Genomic DNA, 20774 nt, shown 5'->3' with positions numbered 1-20774 from the left:
AGGAGTGGCAAGATCAGCAGGAGCGGCAGGCTCTTCAGGAGCGGCGGGCTCTTCAGGAATGGCAGGCTCTTCAGGAGCTGCGGGCTCTTCAGGAGCGACTAGATGAGCAGGAATGGCAGGCTCTTCAGGAGCTGCAGGCTCTTCAGGAATGGCAGGCTCTTCAGGAGCTGCAGGCTCCTCAGGAGCGGCTAGATCAGCAGGAATGGCGGGCTCTTCAGGAGCGGCTAGATCAGCAGGAATGGCGGGCTCTTCAGGAGCAGCTAGATCAGCAGGAGCGTCAGGCTCTTCAGGATCGGTGGGCTCTTCAGGAGCGGCAGGCTTTTCAGGAGTGGCAAGATCAGCAGGAGCTGCAGGCTCTTCAGGATCGGCTAGATCAGCAGGAACGGCAGGTTCTTCAGGAGCGGCTAGATCAGCAGGAATGGCGGGCTCTTCAGGAGTGTCTAGATCAGCAGGAACGGCAGGCGCTTCAGGAGCGGCGGGCTCTTCAGGAATGGCAGGCTCTTCAGGAGAGGCAGGCTCTTCAGGAGCGGCTAGATCAGCAGGAGCGGCAGGCTCTTCAGGAGCAGCGGGCTCTTCAGGAGCGGCTAGATCAGCAGGAACGGCGGGCTCTTCAGGAGCAGCTAGATCAGCAGGAATGGCAGGCTCTTCATATGCAGTTGGAGCAGCAGGATCTTCATGTTCAGCAGGAGCAGCTGGAGGGAGTTCGCGTTCTCCTGCTGGACCCTGGTGGTCCTGTTTTTGTTCTCTGGCGTCTTCCCCTGCCCCTGCCTGCTCTGGACCTGTAACTGTTGGATGTGGAGAGAGCTTTAAGTCTAGTGGTTGTGCTCAGGCACAACCTGGAAAAAGGTACCCACATGGCTCCCTTTCCACGTGCCTTTTCAAGGACAGAAATCTTCCCAGAGCTTTGCAGACAGCTCCCACCGAGCAAGTGCCCACAGGCACTTGTTCTGTGACTGAATTCTTCCAGACAGGTGGTCTGAGGCCCGTCTTTGTTCTGGTCCCAACAGCAGACTTTGGGAATGCCTCCCTGTGTGGCCCAGCCCTCCGCCCTCCCTCACCTACACACCCGCACCGGCCCTGCCCTTCTCACCTTTGGGCTGTGCTTCGGGGGGCTCCTGGCCCTCTACCTGAATCCCCGGGTGGTGGGCCCGGTGCTCCAGGTCAGAGCCGGGGGTGCTGAGCTGCCCCTCAGCCCTGGGCAAGATCCTGGGGAGAGACCTGGGCGACGTCTGGGCAGGAGGCCGTGGTGGTGGGGAGCCCTTCATACCCAGACTCTTCCGGAGCCTGTGCTGGCCTTCCACAGTGTGGCACACCAGCCCCTCACTTGGGGAGCTGGCATGAGTGTCCTGGTTCCCCGGATCCTGCGGTGTCTGGCTCTGCAATGACAGTGACCGGCAGCCGGCCCGGCCCGCAGGTCTCAGAGCCCTGCCTGGCCAGGACCACTCCTGCTTCTGCCCCACTCGACCGTCTGCTGCCTGATCAGACTGGGACCTTGGTCATCTCAGTCACCCGGGAGGCAAGAGACACACCCTAGGGCATGGGCGCCACCTCGGGCAGCAGGGCCCTGCCCCGGTTCTCCACATCCCAGCCAGCCCGCTTGGACCCAGGTTGGTGACGTGATCGGCCCCCCAGGCCTCTGACCCTTCCTCAGCCTGCTCTTGCTTGAGGCAGGACCCCCCCAACATGACTGCCCCACCGCCACCAGTCAGGAAGGGGCTGTGGGGCCACCCGGGTGGGGTCTGAGTGGTGGCCTGGCCTGGGCGGGCCTGCCCTGGGCCTCCCTGTGTTACCTTTCGGTCCCTCTGGCCAAAAGGCCAGAGGCGCCTGGGGTGAGACCCGACCCACTGTCGGCACTGTTGGCAAAGGCCGTTGCTGCGGGCTTTCCGGGGGCCGCGACCTCGGGATCTTGGGATGCAACAAAACATGTCTGAGCTGAGCTGAGTTCACCAGCCAAGTAGGTTGAGAAGTGTCCTTCTCTACACAGCGGGTGCCTGGTGACCTGGGTCCCAAGTTCTGTTGGGCTCTGTTGCCAGGGAAGTGAGGTCACTTCCTGGGGTCCCCTTCCCCAAGCTTCCTCCTTACACAAAGCTCCCCAAGGGCCTCTCTGGGCTGCTGATGGCTCACTTCCCACCCCATGCCATGTCCACCCAGTGACACCAACACGGCCCCTCCTATAGCCCTGGGGAGGCCTGGATGCAGCCAGGGTCACAGCTCTGATGACACAGCTGGCTTCAGACCCAGCTCCCCCGCCAGCAGTGCTGTCACCCTGGACAAGCCACCTGCTTCTCAGGGTCTCCCCAATCCCCCATCGGCGCAGTGGGGATCATTCTGGACCCGGCTTCCTAGGAGAGCCATCATGTCTCTAGAACCACAAACACCTACTGCACCTGTCACCTCTGCGGGCTGGCATCACAGGGAGCTCATGCACAGACTCAGCAAAGGAAGGGCCCCACAGAGGGCTGGTGTGCAGGCCAAGGAGTGTGCAGGCCCAGGACTGTGCAGACGAGGCATTGTGTGGGCCCAGGAGAGGGCAGGCCTAGGAGTGTGCAGGGACAGAAGTGTGCAGGCCCAGGAGTGTGCAGGGCCAGTAGTGTTCAGGCCCCGGAGAGTGCAGGAAAGGTGAGGGCCATCACAGGAGAGGGCAGGGCCAAATGGGGCAGGCCAAGGAGTGTGCAGGACAAGGAGTTTGTAGGCCGAGGAGTATGCGGTCACAGGAGTGAGCAGGCCCAGGTGTGTGCAGTCCTTGGAGTGTGCAGGCCCAGGAGAGGGCATGCCCTGGAATGTGCAGGCCCAGGAGTGTGTAGGTACAGGAGGGAGCAGGCCCAGGAGTTTGCAGACGAAGGAGTGTGTAGGGACAGATGCGAGCAGGCCCTGGAGTGTGCAGCGCCAGGAGTGTGCTGGTCCATGAGAGGGTCGGCCGAAGTGGGGGCTGGCCCGGGATAGGGCATGGCCAGGGGTGTGTAGGTCAAGACTGTGCTTGCCCAGGATTATACAGTCCCAGGAGTGAGCATGTACAGGAGTGTGCAGGCCCAGGAGTGTAGAAGCCCAGGTTTGTGCAGGCCCAGGTGTGCGCAGGTCCAGGAGCATGCAGGCCCAGGTGTGTGCAGTCCCAGGAGAGTGCAGGCCCTGGAGAGGACAGGCCCTCGAATGTGCAGGCCCAGGAGTGTGCAGGCCAAGCAGTGAGCACCCCCAGGAGTGTGTAGGCCCAGGAGTGTACAGGCCCAGGAGTGTGCAGCCCCAGGCGTGTGCAGACTCCGGAGTGTGCAGACACAGGGGTGTGCAGGCCCAGGACTGTACAGGTTAGGGCTGTGCAGGCCTAGCAGTGTCCAGGCCCAGGAGTGTGCAAAATCAGGAGTATACAGGCCCAGGTGTGTTCAGGCTCAAGATTGTGCATGTCCTGGAGTGTGCAGGCCCATGAGTGTGCAATCCAGGAGTGTGCGGGCCCAGTAGTGTGCAAGCCAGGGCCAGAGAAGGCCCATACCAGGGAAGGCCCAGGAGTGTACATATCCAGGGGTGTGCAGGCCCATGAGTGTGCAGGCCCAGAGTGTGCACTCGAGGGATTGTGCAGGCCCAGGAGAGGGCAGGCCCAGCAGTGTGCAGGCCCAGGAGTGTGCAGACACAGGAGGGATCAGTCACAGGAGTGTGCAGATCCAGGAGTATACAGGCCCAGGTGTGTGCAGGCCCAACCTTGTGCAGGCCCAGGAATGTGCAGACAGAGGAGTGTGCAGGCCAAGGAGGGTGCAGGCCCAGGCCAGGGCAGGCCTAAGAGGGTACAGACCCTGGAGTGTGCAGGCCCAGGAGTATGCATGCCCAGGGCTGTGAGTCCCAGCAGTGTTCAGGCCCAGGAGTGTGCAGAATCAGGAGTATACAGGCCCAGGTGTGTTCAGGCTCAAGATTGTGCCTGTCCTGGAGTGTGCAGGCCCATGAGTGTGCAATCAAGGAGTGTGCGGGTCCAGTAGTGTGCAAGCCCAGGCCAGAGAAGGCCCATGCCAGGGAAGGCCCAGGAGTGTACAGATCCAGGATTGTGCTGGCCCAGGAGTGTGCATGCGCAGGACTGTGCACGCACAAGAGGGAGCAGGCCGAGGAGGGTGCAGTCCCAGGTGTGTGCAGGCACAAGTGGGAGCAGGCCCAGTAGTGTGAAGGCCCAAGAATGTGCAGGTCCTGGAGAGGGCCGGCCGAATAGGGGGCAGGCCCAGGAGAGGGAAGGCCCAGGAGTTTGCAGGCTCTGGAATGTGCACACGAGGATTTGTGCGGACCCAGGAGAGGGCAGGCCCAGGAGTGAGCAGACAGAGGAGTGTACAGGCCCAGGAGTGTGCAGGACCAGGAGTGTGCAGACACTGGAGTGTGCAGAGACAGGAGTGTGCAGGCCCAGGAGTGTGCCGGCACAGGTGGGAACAGGGCTAGGAGTGTGCAGGCATAGATGGGAGCAGGCCCAGGAGTGTACAAGCCCAGGTTTATGCAGGTCCAAGTGTGCGCAGGTCCAGGAGTATGAAGGCCCAGGTGTCTGCTGTCCCAGGAGTGTGCAGGTCCTGAAGTTTGCAGGCCCAGGAGTGTACAAGCCCAGGTTCACGCAGGCCCGAGTGTTCGCAGGTCCAGGAGTATGAAGGCCCAGGTGTCTGCTGTCCCAGGACTGTGCAGGTCCTGAAGATTGCAGGCCCAGGAGTGTGCAGACAAAGGTGTGTGCAGGCCAAGGAGGGTGTAGGTCCTGGAGTGTACAGGCCCAGGAGTGTGCAGGCCAAGGCGTGTGCAGACTCCGCAGTGTGCAGAGACAGGATTGTGCAGGCCCAAGATTGTACAGGCCTTGGGCTGTGCAGCCCAGCAGTGTTCAGGCCCAGGAGTGTGCAAAATCAGGATTATACAGGCCCAGGTGTGTTCAGGCTAAACATTGTGCATGTCTTGGAGTGTGCAGGCCTATGAGTGTGCAATCCAGGTGTGTGCGGGCCCAACAGTGTGCAAGCCTAGGCCAGAGAAGGCCCATGCACGGAAGGCCCAGGAGTGTACAGATCCAGGAGTGTGCAGGCCCAGGAGTGTGCATGCCCAGGAGTGTGCAGGCACAGGAGGGAGCAGGCCGAGGAGTGTGCAGTGCCAGGTGTGTGCAGGCACAAGTGAGAGCAGGCCCAGTAGTGTACAAGCCCAGGTTTATGCAGGTCCAAGTGTGCGCAGGTCCAGGAGTGTGAAGGCCTAGGTGTCTGCTGTCCCAGGAGTGTGCAGGTCCTGAAGTTTACAGGCCCAGGAGTGTACAAGCCCAGGTTCATGCAGGCCCGAGTGTTCGCAGGTCCAGGAGTATGAAGGCCCAGGTGTCTGCTGTCCCAGGAGTGTGCAGGTCCTGAAGATTGCAGGCCCAGGAGTGTGCAGACAAAGGTGTGTGCAGGCCAAGGAGGGTGTAGGTCCTGGAGTGTACAGGCCCAGGAGTGTGCAGGCCAAGGCGTGTGCAGACTCCGCAGTGTGCAGAGACAGGATTGTGCAGGCCCAAGATTGTACAGGCCTTGGGCTGTGCAGCCCAGCAGTGTTCAGGCCCAGGAGTGTGCAAAATCAGGATTATACAGACCCAGGTGTGTTCAGGCTAAACATTGTGCCTGTCCTGGAGTGTGCAGGCCCATGAGTGTGCAATCCAGGTGTGTGCGGGCCCAACAGTGTGCAAGCCTAGGCCAGAGAAGGCCCATGCAGGGAAGGCCCAGGAGTGTACAGATCCAGGAGTGTGCTGGCCCAGGAGTGTGCATACGCAGGACTGTGCAGGCACAGGAGGGAGCAGGCCGAGGAGTGTGCAGTGCCAGGTGTGTGCAGGCACAAGTGGGAGCAGGCCCAGTAGTGTGAAGGCCCAAGAATGTGCAGGTCCTGGAGAGGGCCGGCCGAATAGGGGGCAGGCCCAGGAGAGGGAAGGCCCAGGAGTTTGCAGGCTCTGGAATGTGCACACGAGGATTTGTGCGGACCCAGGAGAGGGCAGGCCCAGGAGTGAGCAGACAGAGGAGTGTACAGGCCCAGGAGTGTGCAGGACCAGGAGTGTGCAGACACTGGAGTGTGCAGAGACAGGAGTGTGCAGGCCCAGGAGTGTGCCGGCACAGGTGGGAACAGGGCTAGGAGTGTGCAGGCATAGATGGGAGCAGGCCCAGGAGTGTACAAGCCCAGGTTTATGCAGGTCCAAGTGTGCGCAGGTCCAGGAGTATGAAGGCCCAGGTGTCTGCTGTCCCAGGAGTGTGCAGGTCCTGAAGTTTGCAGGCCCAGGAGTGTACAAGCCCAGGTTCACGCAGGCCCGAGTGTTCACAGGTCCAGGAGTATGAAGGCCCAGGTGTCTGCTGTCCCAGGAGTGTGCAGGTCCTGAAGATTGCAGGCCCAGGAGTGTGCAGACAAAGGTGTGTGCAGGCCAAGGAGGGTGTAGGTCCTGGAGTGTACAGGCCCAGGAGTGTGCAGGCCAAGGCGTGTGCAGACTCCGCAGTGTGCAGAGACAGGATTGTGCAGGCCCAAGATTGTACAGGCCTTGGGCTGTGCAGCCCAGCAGTGTTCAGGCCCAGGAGTGTGCAAAATCAGGATTATACAGGCCCAGGTGTGTTCAGGCTAAACATTGTGCATGTCTTGGAGTGTGCAGGCCTATGAGTGTGCAATCCAGGTGTGTGCGGGCCCAACAGTGTGCAAGCCTAGGCCAGAGAAGGCCCATGCACGGAAGGCCCAGGAGTGTACAGATCCAGGAGTGTGCAGGCCCAGGAGTGTGCATGCCCAGGAGTGTGCAGGCACAGGAGGGAGCAGGCCGAGGAGTGTGCAGTGCCAGGTGTGTGCAGGCACATGTGGGAGCAGGCCCAGTAGTGTACAAGCCCAGGTTTATGCAGGTCCAAGTGTGCGCAGGTCCAGGAGTGTGAAGGCCTAGGTGTCTGCTGTCCCAGGAGTGTGCAGGTCCTGAAGTTTACAGGCCCAGGAGTGTACAAGCCCAGGTTCATGCAGGCCCGAGTGTTCGCAGGTCCAGGAGTATGAAGGCCCAGGTGTCTGCTGTCCCAGAAATGTGCAGGTCCTGAAGATTGCAGGCCCAGGAGTGTGCAGACAAAGGTGTGTGCAGGCCAAGGAGGGTGTAGGTCCTGGAGTGTACAGGCCCAGGAGTGTGCAGGCCAAGGCGTGTGCAGACTCCGCAGTGTGCAGAGACAGGATTGTGCAGGCCCAAGATTGTACAGGCCTTGGGCTGTGCAGCCCAGCAGTGTTCAGGCCCAGGAGTGTGCAAAATCAGGATTATACAGGCCCAGGTGTGTTCAGGCTAAACATTGTGCATGTCTTGGAGTGTGCAGGCCTATGAGTGTGCAATCCAGGTGTGTGCGGGCCCAACAGTGTGCAAGCCTAGGCCAGAGAAGGCCCATGCAGGGAAGGCCCAGGAGTGTACAGATCCAGGAGTGTGCAGGCCCAGGAGTGTGCATGCCCAGGAGTGTGCAGGCACAGGAGGGAGCAGGCCGAGGAGTGTGCAGTGCCAGGTGTGTGCAGGCACAAGTGGGAGCAGGCCCAGTAGTGTGAAGGCCCAAGAATGTGCAGGTCCTGGAGAGGGCCGGCCGAATAGGGGGCAGGCCCAGGAGAGGGAAGGCCCAGGAGTTTGCAGGCTCTGGAATGTGCACACGAGGATTTGTGCGGACCCAGGAGAGGGCAGGCCCAGGAGTGAGCAGACAGAGGAGTGTACAGGCCCAGGAGTGTGCAGGACCAGGAGTGTGCAGACACTGGAGTGTGCAGAGACAGGAGTGTGCAGGCCCAGGAGTGTGCCGGCACAGGTGGGAACAGGGCTAGGAGTGTGCAGGCATAGATGGGAGCAGGCCCAGGAGTGTACAAGCCCAGGTTTATGCAGGTCCAAGTGTGCGCAGGTCCAGGAGTATGAAGGCCCAGGTGTCTGCTGTCCCAGGAGTGTGCAGGTCCTGAAGTTTGCAGGCCCAGGAGTGTACAAGCCCAGGTTCACGCAGGCCCGAGTGTTCACAGGTCCAGGAGTATGAAGGCCCAGGTGTCTGCTGTCCCAGGAGTGTGCAGGTCCTGAAGATTGCAGGCCCAGGAGTGTGCAGACAAAGGTGTGTGCAGGCCAAGGAGGGTGTAGGTCCTGGAGTGTACAGGCCCAGGAGTGTGCAGGCCAAGGCGTGTGCAGACTCCGCAGTGTGCAGAGACAGGATTGTGCAGGCCCAAGATTGTACAGGCCTTGGGCTGTGCAGCCCAGCAGTGTTCAGGCCCAGGAGTGTGCAAAATCAGGATTATACAGGCCCAGGTGTGTTCAGGCTAAACATTGTGCATGTCTTGGAGTGTGCAGGCCTATGAGTGTGCAATCCAGGTGTGTGCGGGCCCAACAGTGTGCAAGCCTAGGCCAGAGAAGGCCCATGCACGGAAGGCCCAGGAGTGTACAGATCCAGGAGTGTGCAGGCCCAGGAGTGTGCATGCCCAGGAGTGTGCAGGCACAGGAGGGAGCAGGCCGAGGAGTGTGCAGTGCCAGGTGTGTGCAGGCACATGTGGGAGCAGGCCCAGTAGTGTACAAGCCCAGGTTTATGCAGGTCCAAGTGTGCGCAGGTCCAGGAGTGTGAAGGCCTAGGTGTCTGCTGTCCCAGGAGTGTGCAGGTCCTGAAGTTTACAGGCCCAGGAGTGTACAAGCCCAGGTTCATGCAGGCCCGAGTGTTCGCAGGTCCAGGAGTATGAAGGCCCAGGTGTCTGCTGTCCCAGAAATGTGCAGGTCCTGAAGATTGCAGGCCCAGGAGTGTGCAGACAAAGGTGTGTGCAGGCCAAGGAGGGTGTAGGTCCTGGAGTGTACAGGCCCAGGAGTGTGCAGGCCAAGGCGTGTGCAGACTCCGCAGTGTGCAGAGACAGGATTGTGCAGGCCCAAGATTGTACAGGCCTTGGGCTGTGCAGCCCAGCAGTGTTCAGGCCCAGGAGTGTGCAAAATCAGGATTATACAGGCCCAGGTGTGTTCAGGCTAAACATTGTGCATGTCTTGGAGTGTGCAGGCCTATGAGTGTGCAATCCAGGTGTGTGCGGACCCAACAGTGTGCAAGCCTAGGCCAGAGAAGGCCCATGCAGGGAAGGCCCAGGAGTGTACAGATCCAGGAGTGTGCAGGCCCAGGAGTGTGCATGCCCAGGAGTGTGCAGGCACAGGAGGGAGCAGGCCGAGGAGTGTGCAGTGCCAGGTGTGTGCAGGCACAAGTGGGAGCAGGCCCAGTAGTGTGAAGGCCCAAGAATGTGCAGGTCCTGGAGAGGGCCGGCCGAATAGGGGGCAGGCCCAGGAGAGGGAAGGCCCAGGAGTTTGCAGGCTCTGGAATGTGCACACGAGGATTTGTGCGGACCCAGGAGAGGGCAGGCCCAGGAGTGAGCAGACAGAGGAGTGTACAGGCCCAGGAGTGTGCAGGACCAGGAGTGTGCAGACACTGGAGTGTGCAGAGACAGGAGTGTGCAGGCCCAGGAGTGTGCCGGCACAGGTGGGAACAGGGCTAGGAGTGTGCAGGCATAGATGGGAGCAGGCCCAGGAGTGTACAAGCCCAGGTTTATGCAGGTCCAAGTGTGCGCAGGTCCAGGAGTATGAAGGCCCAGGTGTCTGCTGTCCCAGGAGTGTGCAGGTCCTGAAGTTTGCAGGCCCAGGAGTGTACAAGCCCAGGTTCATGCAGGCCCGAGTGTTCGCAGGTCCAGGAGTATGAAGGCCTAGGTGTCTGCTGTCCCAGGAGTGTGCAGGTCCTGAAGTTTGCAGGCCCAGGAGTGTACAAGCCCAGGTTCATGCAGGCCCGAGTGTTCGCAGGTCCAGGAGTATGAAGGCCCAGGTGTCTGCTGTCCCAGGAGTGTGCAGGTCCTGAAGATTGCAGGCCCAGGAGTGTGCAGACAAAGGTGTGTGCAGGCCAAGGAGGGTGTAGGTCCTGGAGTGTACAGGCCCAGGAGTGTGCAGGCCAAGGTGTGTGCAGACTCCGCAGTGTGCAGAGACAGGATTGTGCAGGCCCAAGATTGTACAGGCCTTGGGCTGTGCAGCCCAGCAGTGTTCAGGCCCAGGAGTGTGCAAAATCAGGATTATACAGGCCCAGGTGTGTTCAGGCTAAACATTGTGCATGTCTTGGAGTGTGCAGGCCTATGAGTGTTCAATCCAGGTGTGTGGGGGCCCAACAGTGTGCAAGCCTAGGCCAGAGAAGGCCCATGCCGGGAAGGCCCAAGAGTGTACAGATCCAGGAGTGTGCAGGCCCAGGAGTGTGCATGCCCAGGAGTGTGCAGGCACAGGAGGGAGCAGGCCGAGGAGTGTGCAGTGCCAGGTGTGTGCAGGCACAAGTGGGAGCAGGCCCAGTAGTGTGAAGGCCCAAGAATGTGCAGGTCCTGGAGAGGGCCGGCCGAATAGGGGGCAGGCCCATGAGAGGGAAGGCCCAGGAGTTTGCAGGCTCTGGAATGTGCACACGAGGATTTGTGCGGACCCAGGAGAGGGCAGGCCCAGGAGTGAGCAGACAGAGGAGTGTACAGGCCCAGGAGTGTGCAGGACCAGGAGTGTGCAGACACTGGAGTGTGCAGAGACAGGAGTGTGCAGGCCCAGGAGTGTGCCGGCACAGGTGGGAACAGGGCTAGGAGTGTGCAGGCATAGATGGGAGCAGGCCCAGGAGTGTACAAGCCCAGGTTTATGCAGGTCCAAGTGTGCGCAGGTCCAGGAGTGTGAAGGCCCAGGTGTCTGCTGTCCCAGGAGTGTGCAGGTCCTGAAGTTTGCAGGCCCAGGAGTGTGCTGACACAGTAGGGATCAGTCACAGGAGTGTGCAGGTCCAGGAGTGTGCCAGCCCAGGTGTGTGCAGGCCCAACATTGTGCAGTTCCAGGAGTGTGCAGGCCCAGGTATGTGCAGGCCCAGGCCATGGCAGGCCCAGGAGGGTACAGACCCTGGAGTGTGCAGACCCAGGAGTATGCATGCCCAGGGCTGTGAGGCCCAGCATTTTTCAGGCCCTGGAGTGTACAGAATCAGGTGTATACAGGCCAAGGTGTGTTAATGCCCAAGATTGTGCAGGTCCTGTTGTGTGCAGACCCATGAGTGTGCAGTTCGAGCAGTGTGCAGGCCCAGTAGTGTTCAGGCCCAGGAGTGTGCAAAATCAGGAGTATACAGGTCCAGGTGTGTTCAGGCTCAAGATTGTGCATGTCCTGGAGTGTGCAGGCCCATGAGTGTGCAATCCAGGAGTGTGCAGGCCCAGTAGTGTGCAAGCCAGGGCCAGAGAAGGCCCATGCCAGGGAAGGCCCAGGAGTGTACAGATCCAGGAGTGTGCAGGCCCAGGAGTGTGCATGCCCAGGAGTGTCCAGAGGAGGGGTTTGAGGCCGTGGTGGGATGTACTTCACAGGCATAAATAGCGTAAAGAGCATAAAACTACATGATAGTGATGGTCGGACAGCATGGGAATGCACTTAATGTTCCTGAAATGCACAATTTAAAAGGGAAAAAAATCTGTATTTTATTAAAGGAGGTGGAAAATTGAAAAATATAGGATGCCATAAATGATGTAAAACAAATAACCTAAACTAAAGAAAAACAAAACAAAAGCAAATTCAGGGGTAGGGAAGTCAACTTCGGGTAGGGGAGGGGATTTATGGTGGGATTTTGGAGAAGGTGTAGGAGGGTGCAGAGGGGCACAGCCCTAGTGGGTGATGATGCCTAAAATGGTTCTCCACTGCCCAGCGGCCCAGGTGCAGGTGCAGGAACTGCAGGCTTCTCAGGAGCAGCAAGATCAGCAGGAGCAGCAGGCTCTTCAGGAGTGGCAAGATCAGCAGGAGCTGCAGGCTCTTCAGGAGTGGCAAGATCAGCAGGAGCGGCAGGCTCTTCAGGAGCTGCAGGCTCTTCAGGATCGGCTAGATCAGCAGGAACGGCAGGTTCTTCAGGAGCGGCTAGATCAGCAGGAATGGCGGGCTCTTCAGGAGTGTCTAGATCAGCAGGAACGGCAGGCGCTTCAGGAGCGGCGGGCTCTTCAGGAATGGCAGGCTCTTCAGGAGCCGTGGGCTCTTCAGGAGCGGCTAGATCAGCAGGAGCGGCAGGCTCTTCAGGAGCAGCGGGCTCTTCAGGAGCGGCTAGATCAGCAGGAACGGCGGGCTCTTCAGGAGCAGCTAGATCAGCAGGAATGGCAGGCTCTTCATATGCAGTTGGAGCAGCAGGATCTTCATGTTCAGCAGGAGCAGCTGGAGGGAGTTCGCGTTCTCCTGCTGGACCCTGGTGGTCCTGTTTTTGTTCTCTGGCGTCTTCCCCTGCCCCTGCCTGCTCTGGACCTGTAACTGTTGGATGTGGAGAGAGCTTTAAGTCTAGTGGTTGTGCTCAGGCACAACCTGGAAAAAGGTACCCACATGGCTCCCTTTCCACGTGCCTTTTCAAGGACAGAAATCTTCCCAGAGCTTTGCAGACAGCTCCCACCGAGCAAGTGCCCACAGGCACTTGTTCTGTGACTGAATTCTTCCAGACAGGTGGTCTGAGGCCCGTCTTTGTTCTGGTCCCAACAGCAGACTTTGGGAATGCCTCCCTGTGTGGCCCAGCCCTCCGCCCTCCCTCACCTACACACCCGCACCGGCCCTGCCCTTCTCACCTTTGGGCTGTGCTTCGGGGGGCTCCTGGCCCTCTACCTGAATCCCCGGGTGGTGGGCCCGGTGCTCCAGGTCAGAGCCGGGGGTGCTGAGCTGCCCCTCAGCCCTGGGCAAGATCCTGGGGAGAGACCTGGGCGACGTCTGGGCAGGAGGCCGTGGTGGTGGGGAGCCCTTCATACCCAGACTCTTCCGGAGCCTGTGCTGGCCTTCCACAGTGTGGCACACCAGCCCCTCACTTGGGGAGCTGGCATGAGTGTCCTGGTTCACCGGATCCTGCGGTGTCTGGCTCTGCAATGACAGTGACCGGCAGCCGGCCCGGCCCGCAGGTCTCAGAGCCCTGCCTGGCCAGGACCACTCCTGCTTCTGCCCCACTCGACCGTCTGCTGCCTGATCAGACTGGGACCTTGGTCATCTCAGTCACCCGGGAGGCAAGAGACACACCCTAGGGCATGGGCGCCACCTCGGGCAGCAGGGCCCTGCCCCGGTTCTCCACATCCCAGCCAGCCCGCTTGGACCCAGGTTGGTGACGTGATCGGCCCCCCAGGCCTCTGACCCTTCCTCAGCCTGCTCTTGCTTGAGGCAGGACCCCCCCAACATGACTGCCCCACCGCCACCAGTCAGGAAGGGGCTGTGGGGCCACCCGGGTGGGGTCTGAGTGGTGGCCTGGCCTGGGCGGGCCTGCCCTGGGCCTCCCTGTGTTACCTTTCGGTCCCTCTGGCCAAAAGGCCAGAGGCGCCTGGGGTGAGACCCGACCCACTGTCGGCACTGTTGGCAAAGGCCGTTGCTGCGGGCTTTCCGGGGGCCGCGACCTCGGGATCTTGGGATGCAACAAAACATGTCTGAGCTGAGCTGAGTTCACCAGCCAAGTAGGTTGAGAAGTGTCCTTCTCTACACAGCGGGTGCCTGGTGACCTGGGTCCCAAGTTCTGTTGGGCTCTGTTGCCAGGGAAGTGAGGTCACTTCCTGGGGTCCCCTTCCCCAAGCTTCCTCCTTACACAAAGCTCCCCAAGGGCCTCTCTGGGCTGCTGATGGCTCACTTCCCACCCCATGCCATGTCCACCCAGTGACACCAACACGGCCCCTCCTATAGCCCTGGGGAGGCCTGGATGCAGCCAGGGTCACAGCTCTGATGACACAGCTGGCTTCAGACCCAGCTCCCCCGCCAGCAGTGCTGTCACCCTGGACAAGCCACCTGCTTCTCAGGGTCTCCCCAATCCCCCATCGGCGCAGTGGGGATCATTCTGGACCCGGCTTCCTAGGAAAGCCATCATGTCTCTAGAACCACAAACACCTACTGCACCTGTCACCTCTGCGGGCTGGCATCACAGGGAGCTCATGCACAGACTCAGCAAAGGAAGGGCCCCACAGAGGGCTGGTGTGCAGGCCAAGGAGTGTGCAGGCCCAGGACTGTGCAGACGAGGCATTGTGTGGGCCCAGGAGAGGGCAGGCCTAGGAGTGTGCAGGGACAGAAGTGTGCAGGCCCAGGAGTGTGCAGGGCCAGTAGTGTTCAGGCCCCGGAGAGTGCAGGAAAGGTGAGGGCCATCACAGGAGAGGACAGGGCCAAATGGGGCAGGCCAAGGAGTGTGCAGGACAAGGAGTTTGTAGGCCGAGGAGTATGCGGTCACAGGAGTGAGCAGGCCCAGGTGTGTGCAGTCCTTGGAGTGTGCAGGCCCAGGAGAGGGCATGCCCTGGAATGTGCAGGCCCAGGAGTGTGTAGGTACAGGAGGGAGCAGGCCCAGGAGTTTGCAGACGAAGGAGTGTGTAGGGACAGATGCGAGCAGGCCCTGGAGTGTGCAGCGCCAGGAGTGTGCTGGTCCATGAGAGGGTCGGCCGAAGTGGGGGCTGGCCCGGGATAGGGCATGGCCAGGGGTGTGTAGGTCAAGACTGTGCTTGCCCAGGATTATACAGTCCCAGGAGTGAGCATGTACAGGAGTGTGCAGGCCCAGGAGTGTAGAAGCCCAGGTTTGTGCAGGCCCAGGTGTGCGCAGGTCCAGGAGCATGCAGGCCCAGGTGTGTGCAGTCCCAGGAGAGTGCAGGCCCTGGAGAGGACAGGCCCTCGAATGTGCAGGCCCAGGAGTGTGCAGGCCAAGCAGTGAGCACCCCCAGGAGTGTGTAGGCCCAGGAGTGTACAGGCCCAGGAGTGTGCAGCCCCAGGCGTGTGCAGACTCCGGAGTGTGCAGACACAGGGGTGTGCAGGCCCAGGACTGTACAGGTTAGGGCTGTGCAGGCCTAGCAGTGTCCAGGCCCAGGAGTGTGCAAAATCAGGAGTATACAGGCCCAGGTGTGTTCAGGCTCAAGATTGTGCATGTCCTGGAGTGTGCAGGCCCATGAGTGTGCAATCCAGGAGTGTGCGGGCCCAGTAGTGTGCAAGCCAGGGCCAGAGAAGGCCCATACCAGGGAAGGCCCAGGAGTGTACATATCCAGGGGTGTGCAGGCCCATGAGTGTGCAGGCCCAGAGTGTGCACTCGAGGGATTGTGCGGGCCCAGGAGAGGGCAGGCCCAGCAGTGTGCAGGCCCAGGAGTGTGCAGACACAGGAGGGATCAGTCACAGGAGTGTGCAGATCCAGGAGTATACAGGCCCAGGTGTGTGCAGGCCCAACCTTGTGCAGGCCCAGGAATGTGCAGACAGAGGAGTGTGCAGGCCAAGGAGGGTGCAGGCCCAGGCCAGGGCAGGCCTAAGAGGGTACAGACCCTGGAGTGTGCAGGCCCAGGAGTATGTATGCCCAGGGCTGTGAGTCCCAGCAGTGTTCAGGCCCAGGAGTGTGCAGAATCAGGAGTATACAGGCCCAGGTGTGTTCAGGCTCAAGATTGTGCCTGTCCTGGAGTGTGCAGGCCCATGAGTGTGCAATCAAGGAGTGTGCGGGTCCAGTAGTGTGCAAGCCCAGGCCAGAGAAGGCCCATGCCAGGGAAGGCCCAGGAGTGTACACATCCAGGATTGTGCTGGCCCAGGAGTGTGCATGCGCAGGACTGTGCACGCACAAGAGGGAGCAGGCCGAGGAGGGTGCAGTCCCAGGTGTGTGCAGGCACAAGTGGGAGCAGGCCCAGTAGTGTGAAGGCCCAAGAATGTGCAGGTCCTGGAGAGGGCCGGCCGAATAGGGGGCAGGCCCAGGAGAGGGAAGGCCCAGGAGTTTGCAGGCTCTGGAATGTGCACACGAGGATTTGTGCGGACCCAGGAGAGGGCAGGCCCAGGAGTGAGCAGACAGAGAAGTGTACAGGCCCAGGAGTGTGCAGGACCAGGAGTGTGCAGACAATGGAGTGTGCAGAGACAGGAGTGTGCAGGCCCAGGAGTGTGCCGGCACAGGTGGGAACAGGGCTAGGAGTGTGCAGGCATAGATGGGAGCAGGCCCAGGAGTGTACAAGCCCAGGTTTATGCAGGTCCAAGTGTGCGCAGGTCCAGGAGTATGAAGGCCCAGGTGTCTGCTGTCCCAGGAGTGTGCAGGTCCTGAAGTTTGCAGGCCCAGGAGTGTACAAGCCCAGGTTCACGCAGGCCCGAGTGTTCGCAGGTCCAGGAGTATGAAGGCCCAGGTGTCTGCTGTCCCAGGAGTGTGCAGGTCCTGAAGATTGCAGGCCCAGGAGTGTGCAGACAAAGGTGTGTGCAGGCCAAGGAGGGTGTAGGTCCTGGAGTGTACAGGCCCAGGAGTGTGCAGGCCAAGGTGTGTGCAGACTCCGCAGTGTGCAGAGACAGGATTGTGCAGGCCCAAGATTGTACAGGCCTTGGGCTGTGCAGCCCAGCAGTGTTCAGGCCCAGGAGTGTGCAAAATCAGGATTATACAGGCCCAGGTGTGTTCAGGCTAAATATTGTGCATGTCTTGGAGTGTGCAGGCCTATGAGTGTGCAATCAAGGTGTGTGCGGGCCCAACAGTGTGCAAGCCTAGGCCAGAGAAGGCCCATGCAGGGAAGGCCCAGGAGTGTACAGATCCAGGAGTGTGCAGGCCCAGGAGTGTGCATGCCCAGGAGTGTGCAGGCACAGGAGGGAGCAGGCCGAGGAGTGTGCAGTGCCAGGTGTGTGCAGGCACAAGTGGAAGCAGGCCCAATAGTGTGAAGGCCCAAGAATGTGCAGGTCCTGGAGAGGGCAGGCCGAATAGGGGGCAGGCCCAGGAGAGGGAAGGCCCAGGAGTTTGCAGGCTCTGGAATGTGCACACGAGGATTTGTGCGGACCCCTGAGAGGGCAAGCCCAGGAGTGAGCAGACAGAGGAGTGTACAGGCCCAGGAGTGTGCAGGACCAGGAGTGTGCAGACACTGGAGTGTGCAGAGACAGGAGTGTGCAGTCCCAGGATTGTGACGGCACAGGAGGGACAGGCGAAGAAGTGTGTCGGCATAGGTTGGGGCAGGCCCAGTAGTGTGCAGGCACAGGTGGTAGTAGGCTAATGAGTGTGAAAGCCAAGGAGTGTGCAGACACCGGAGTGTGCAGAGACAGGGGAGTTCATATCCTGGAGTCTACAGGCCGAGTAGTGTGCAGGCCCAGGTGTGTGCATGCACAAGTGGGAGCAGGCCCAGTAGTGTGAAGGCCCAAGGATGTACAGGTCCAGGAGAGGGCCGGCCGAATTTGGGGCAGGCCCAGGAGAGGGAAGTCCCAGGAGTGTGCAGGACCTGGAGTGTGCAGACACATGAGCGATCAGTCACAGTTGTGTGCAGGTCCAGGGGTATACAGGCCCAGGTGTGTGCAGGCCCAACATTTTGTAGGTCCAGGAGAGGGCAGGCCCAGGAGTGTGCAGACAGTGGAGTGTGCAGGAAAAGGAATACGCAGGCCCAGGCCAGGGCAGGCCCAGGAGTGTACAGGCCCATGTGTGTGCAGGCCCTGGAGTTTGCAGGCCAAGGAGTGTGCAGGCCCAGGAGTGTGCAGACAGAGGAGTGCACAGGACAAGGAAGGTGCAGGCCAAGGAATGTGCAGACCCTGGAGAGGACAATCCCTGGAATGTGCAGGCCCAGGAGTGTGCAGACCAAGCAGTGTGCACCCCCAGGAGTGTGCAGGGCAAGGAGTGTGCAGGCCCAGGAGTGTGCAGGCACAAGTGGGAGCAGCCCCAGTAGTGTGCAGACCCAGGAGTGTGCAGGCCTTGGAGTGTGCAGGCCCAGGAGGGTGCAAGCCCAGTCCAGGGCAGGTCCAGGAGTGTACAGGCCCAGGAGTGTGCAGACACCGGAGTGTGCAGAGACAGGAGTGTGCGGCCCACGGCTGTGCATACCCAGCAGTGTGCAGGCCCAGGAGTGTTCAGTCCCTGTAGTGTCTGGAACCAGGGGATGTCAGGCCCCAGAGTGTGCAGGCCCAAGAAAGGGCAGGCCCAAGGGTGTTCAGGCGCAGGAATGGGGAGTCCCATGACCATACCCACCAAGCAGAGGGCAGGCCCAGGCGTGTACATGCCTAGGAGTGTGCCGGCACAGGAGGGAGTACGCTCAGGAGTGTGCAGGCCAAGGAGTGTGCAGACCGGAGTGTGCAGAGACAGGAGAGTGCAGGCCCAGTATTGTACAGGCCTAGGGCTGTGTACTTCAATCCGTGTGTAGCCCCAGGAGTGTGCCGGCACAGATGGGAACAAGCCTAGCTGTGCACAGGCATAAGTGGTAACAGGCCCAGGAGTGTACAAGCCCAGGTTCATGCAGGCCGAGGTGTGCGCAGGTCCAGGAGTGTGTAGGCCCAGGTGTGTGCTGTCCCAGGAGTGTGCGGGCCTAGGAGAACACAGGCTCTGGAGTGTGCAGGCCCAGGAGTGTGGAGGTCCATGAGAGGGCCGGGCGAATTGGAGGCAGGCCCAGGAGAGGGAAGGCCCATGAGTGTGCAGGCCCTGAGTGTGCACTCGAGGGATTGTGCGGGCCCAGGAGAGGGCAGGCCCTGGGTGGTGCAGGCCCAGGAGTGTGTAGGTACAGGAGGGAGGAGGCCCAGGAGTTTGCAGGCAAGGAGTGTGTAAGGATAGATGCGTACAGGCCCTGGAGTGTGCAGGTAAACTAGACATGGCTGATACATGGACAGTGAGTGCAAAGTTAGAAAGCCTCTGGGTTTTCCCTCTTTAGGGAGGGAGAGGGAGGCTCAGCATAGGTCCTTGAGCTTCCGCGAGAAAAGTGGCTCTCAGTCCAGGTCGGCTGCGGGCGCCTCTGGGGTTGTCACACCTGAGGGGCCCTCTGTGGACGGGTCCTGTGTTCTTGGCACTGACGTGGATTTTCCTCCTCCTCTTCCCCAAGGGGCGGTAGAGGCTCGGGGGGCAGCTTCCAGCCGATCACGGCCAGCCTGCTGCCCTCATGCACGCTGGCCCTGCACGCCCGGCAGCTGGAAGTCAGGCTGCAGCTGGACTACGTCTCCGCCTCGCAGGTAAGAGGAGCCCCGCTGCTTCCCTGGGGGCCGGCAAGGGGGTCCCTCGGGAGGGGTTTCGGTTGGGGGCTCCTGGCTAGACGCCGCAGCCGTGTGAGTGGCACCGTTGGGGTGAAGGAGGCTGGTGCCAGGGACAGGGCAGGCCCAAGAGTGTGCAGGCCCAGGAGTGTGCATGCCCAGGAGTGTGCAGGCATAGGAGGGAGCAGGCCCAGTAGTGTGCAGGCCAAGTAGAGTGCAGGCCCTGAAGTTTGCAGGCCCAGCTGTGTGCAGACAGAGGAGTGTGCAGGCCAAGGAGGGTGCAGGCCCAGGGGTGTACAGGCCCAGGAGTGTGCAGGCCCAGGCGTGTGCAGACTCCGGAGTGTGCAGAGACAGGAGTGTGCAGGCCCAGAATTGTACAGGCCTAGGGCTGTGCAGGCCCAGCAGTGTTCAGGCCCAGGAGTGTGCAAAATCAGGAGTACACAGGCCCAGGTGTGTTCAGGCTCAAGATTGTGCATGTCCTGGAGTGTGCAGGCCCATGAGTGTGCAATCCAGGAGTGTGCAGGCCCAGTAGTGTGCAAGCCAGGGCCAGAGAAGGCCCATGCCAGGGAAGGCCCAGGAGTGTACAGATCCAGGATTGTGTAGGCCCAGGAGTGTGCATGCCCAGGAGTGTCCAGATGAGGGGTTTGAGGCCGTGGTGGGATGTACTTCACGGGCATAAATAGCGTAAAGAGCATAAAACTACATGGTAGTGATGGTCGGACAGCATGGGAATGCACTTAATGTTCCTGAAATGCACAATTTAAAAGGGAAAAAAATCTGTATTTTATTAAAGGAAGTGGAAAATGGAAAAATACAGGATGCCATAAATGATGTAAAACAAATAAACTAAACTAAAGAAAAACAAAACAAAAGCAAATTCAGGGGTAGGGAAGTCAACTTCGGGTAGGGGAGGGGATTTATGGTGGGATTTTGGAGAAGGTGTAGGAGGGTGCAGAGGGGGCAGAGCCCTAGGGGGTGATGATGCCTGAAATGGTTCTCCACTGCCCAGCGGCCCAGGTGCAGGTGCAGGAACTGCAGGCTTCTCAGGAGCAGCAAGATCAGCAGGAGCGGCAGGCTCTTCAGGAGTGGCAAGATCAGCAGGAGCGGCAGGCTCTTCAGGAGCGGCGGGCTCTTCAGGAATGGCAGGCTCTTCAGGAGCTGCGGGCTCTTCAGGAGCGACTAGATGAGCAGGAATGGCAGGCTCTTCAGGAGCTGCAGGCTCTTCAGGAATGGCAGGCTCTTCAGGAGCTGCAGGCTCCTCAGGAGCGGCTAGATCAGCAGGAATGGCGGGCTCTTCAGGAGCGGCTAGATCAGCAGGAATGGCGGGCTCTTCAGGAGCAGCTAGATCAGCAGGAATGGCGGGCTCTTCAGGAGCAGCTAGATCAGCAGGAGCGTCAGGCTCTTCAGGATCGATGGGCTCTTCAGGAGCGGCAGGCTCTTCAGGAGTGGCAAGATCAGCAGGAGCTGCAGGCTCTTCAGGATCGGCTAGATCAGCAGGAACGGCAGGTTCTTCAGGAGCGGCTAGATCAGCAGGAATGGCGGGCTCTTCAGGAGTGTCTAGATCAGCAGGAACGGCAGGCGCTTCAGGAGCCGTGGGCTCTTCAGGAGCGGCTAGATCAGCAGGAGAGGCAGGCTCTTCAGGAGAGGCAGGCTCTTCAGGAGCGGCTAGATCAGCAGGAGCGGCAGGCTCTTCAGGAGCAGCGGGCTCTTCAGGAGCGGCTAGATCAGCAGGAACGGCGGGCTCTTCAGGAGCAGCTAGATCAGCAGGAATGGCAGGCTCTTCATATGCAGTTGGAGCAGCAGGATCTTCATGTTCAGCAGGAGCAGCTGGAGGGAGTTCGCGTTCTCCTGCTGGACCCTGGTGGTCCTGTTTTTGTTCTCTGGCGTCTTCCCCTGCCCCTGCCTGCTCTGGACCTGTAACTGTTGGATGTGGAGAGAGCTTTAAGTCTAGTGGTTGTGCTCA

General features: G+C 60.4%; 1 protein-coding gene across 1 annotated transcript; it reads left to right on the top strand.

The window, feature by feature from the left end:
• Positions 1-1272: 1272 nt before the first annotated feature.
• On the top strand, positions 1273-12472 carry LOC140690650 (uncharacterized). Its single transcript, XM_072952536.1, has 2 exons — positions 1273-1607; positions 11613-12472. The coding sequence occupies exons 1-2, from the start codon at positions 1538-1540 to the stop codon at positions 12197-12199; spliced, it is 657 nt and encodes a 218-aa protein (XP_072808637.1). The 5' UTR covers positions 1273-1537; the 3' UTR covers positions 12200-12472.
• The last annotated feature ends 8302 nt before the right edge of the window (positions 12473-20774 follow it).

This window comes from Vicugna pacos, chromosome 31 (genome assembly GCF_048564905.1).
Source record: "Vicugna pacos chromosome 31, VicPac4, whole genome shotgun sequence".
NCBI lineage: Eukaryota > Metazoa > Chordata > Mammalia > Artiodactyla > Camelidae > Vicugna > Vicugna pacos.
This window is presented reverse-complemented; position numbering and strand designations above follow the sequence as displayed.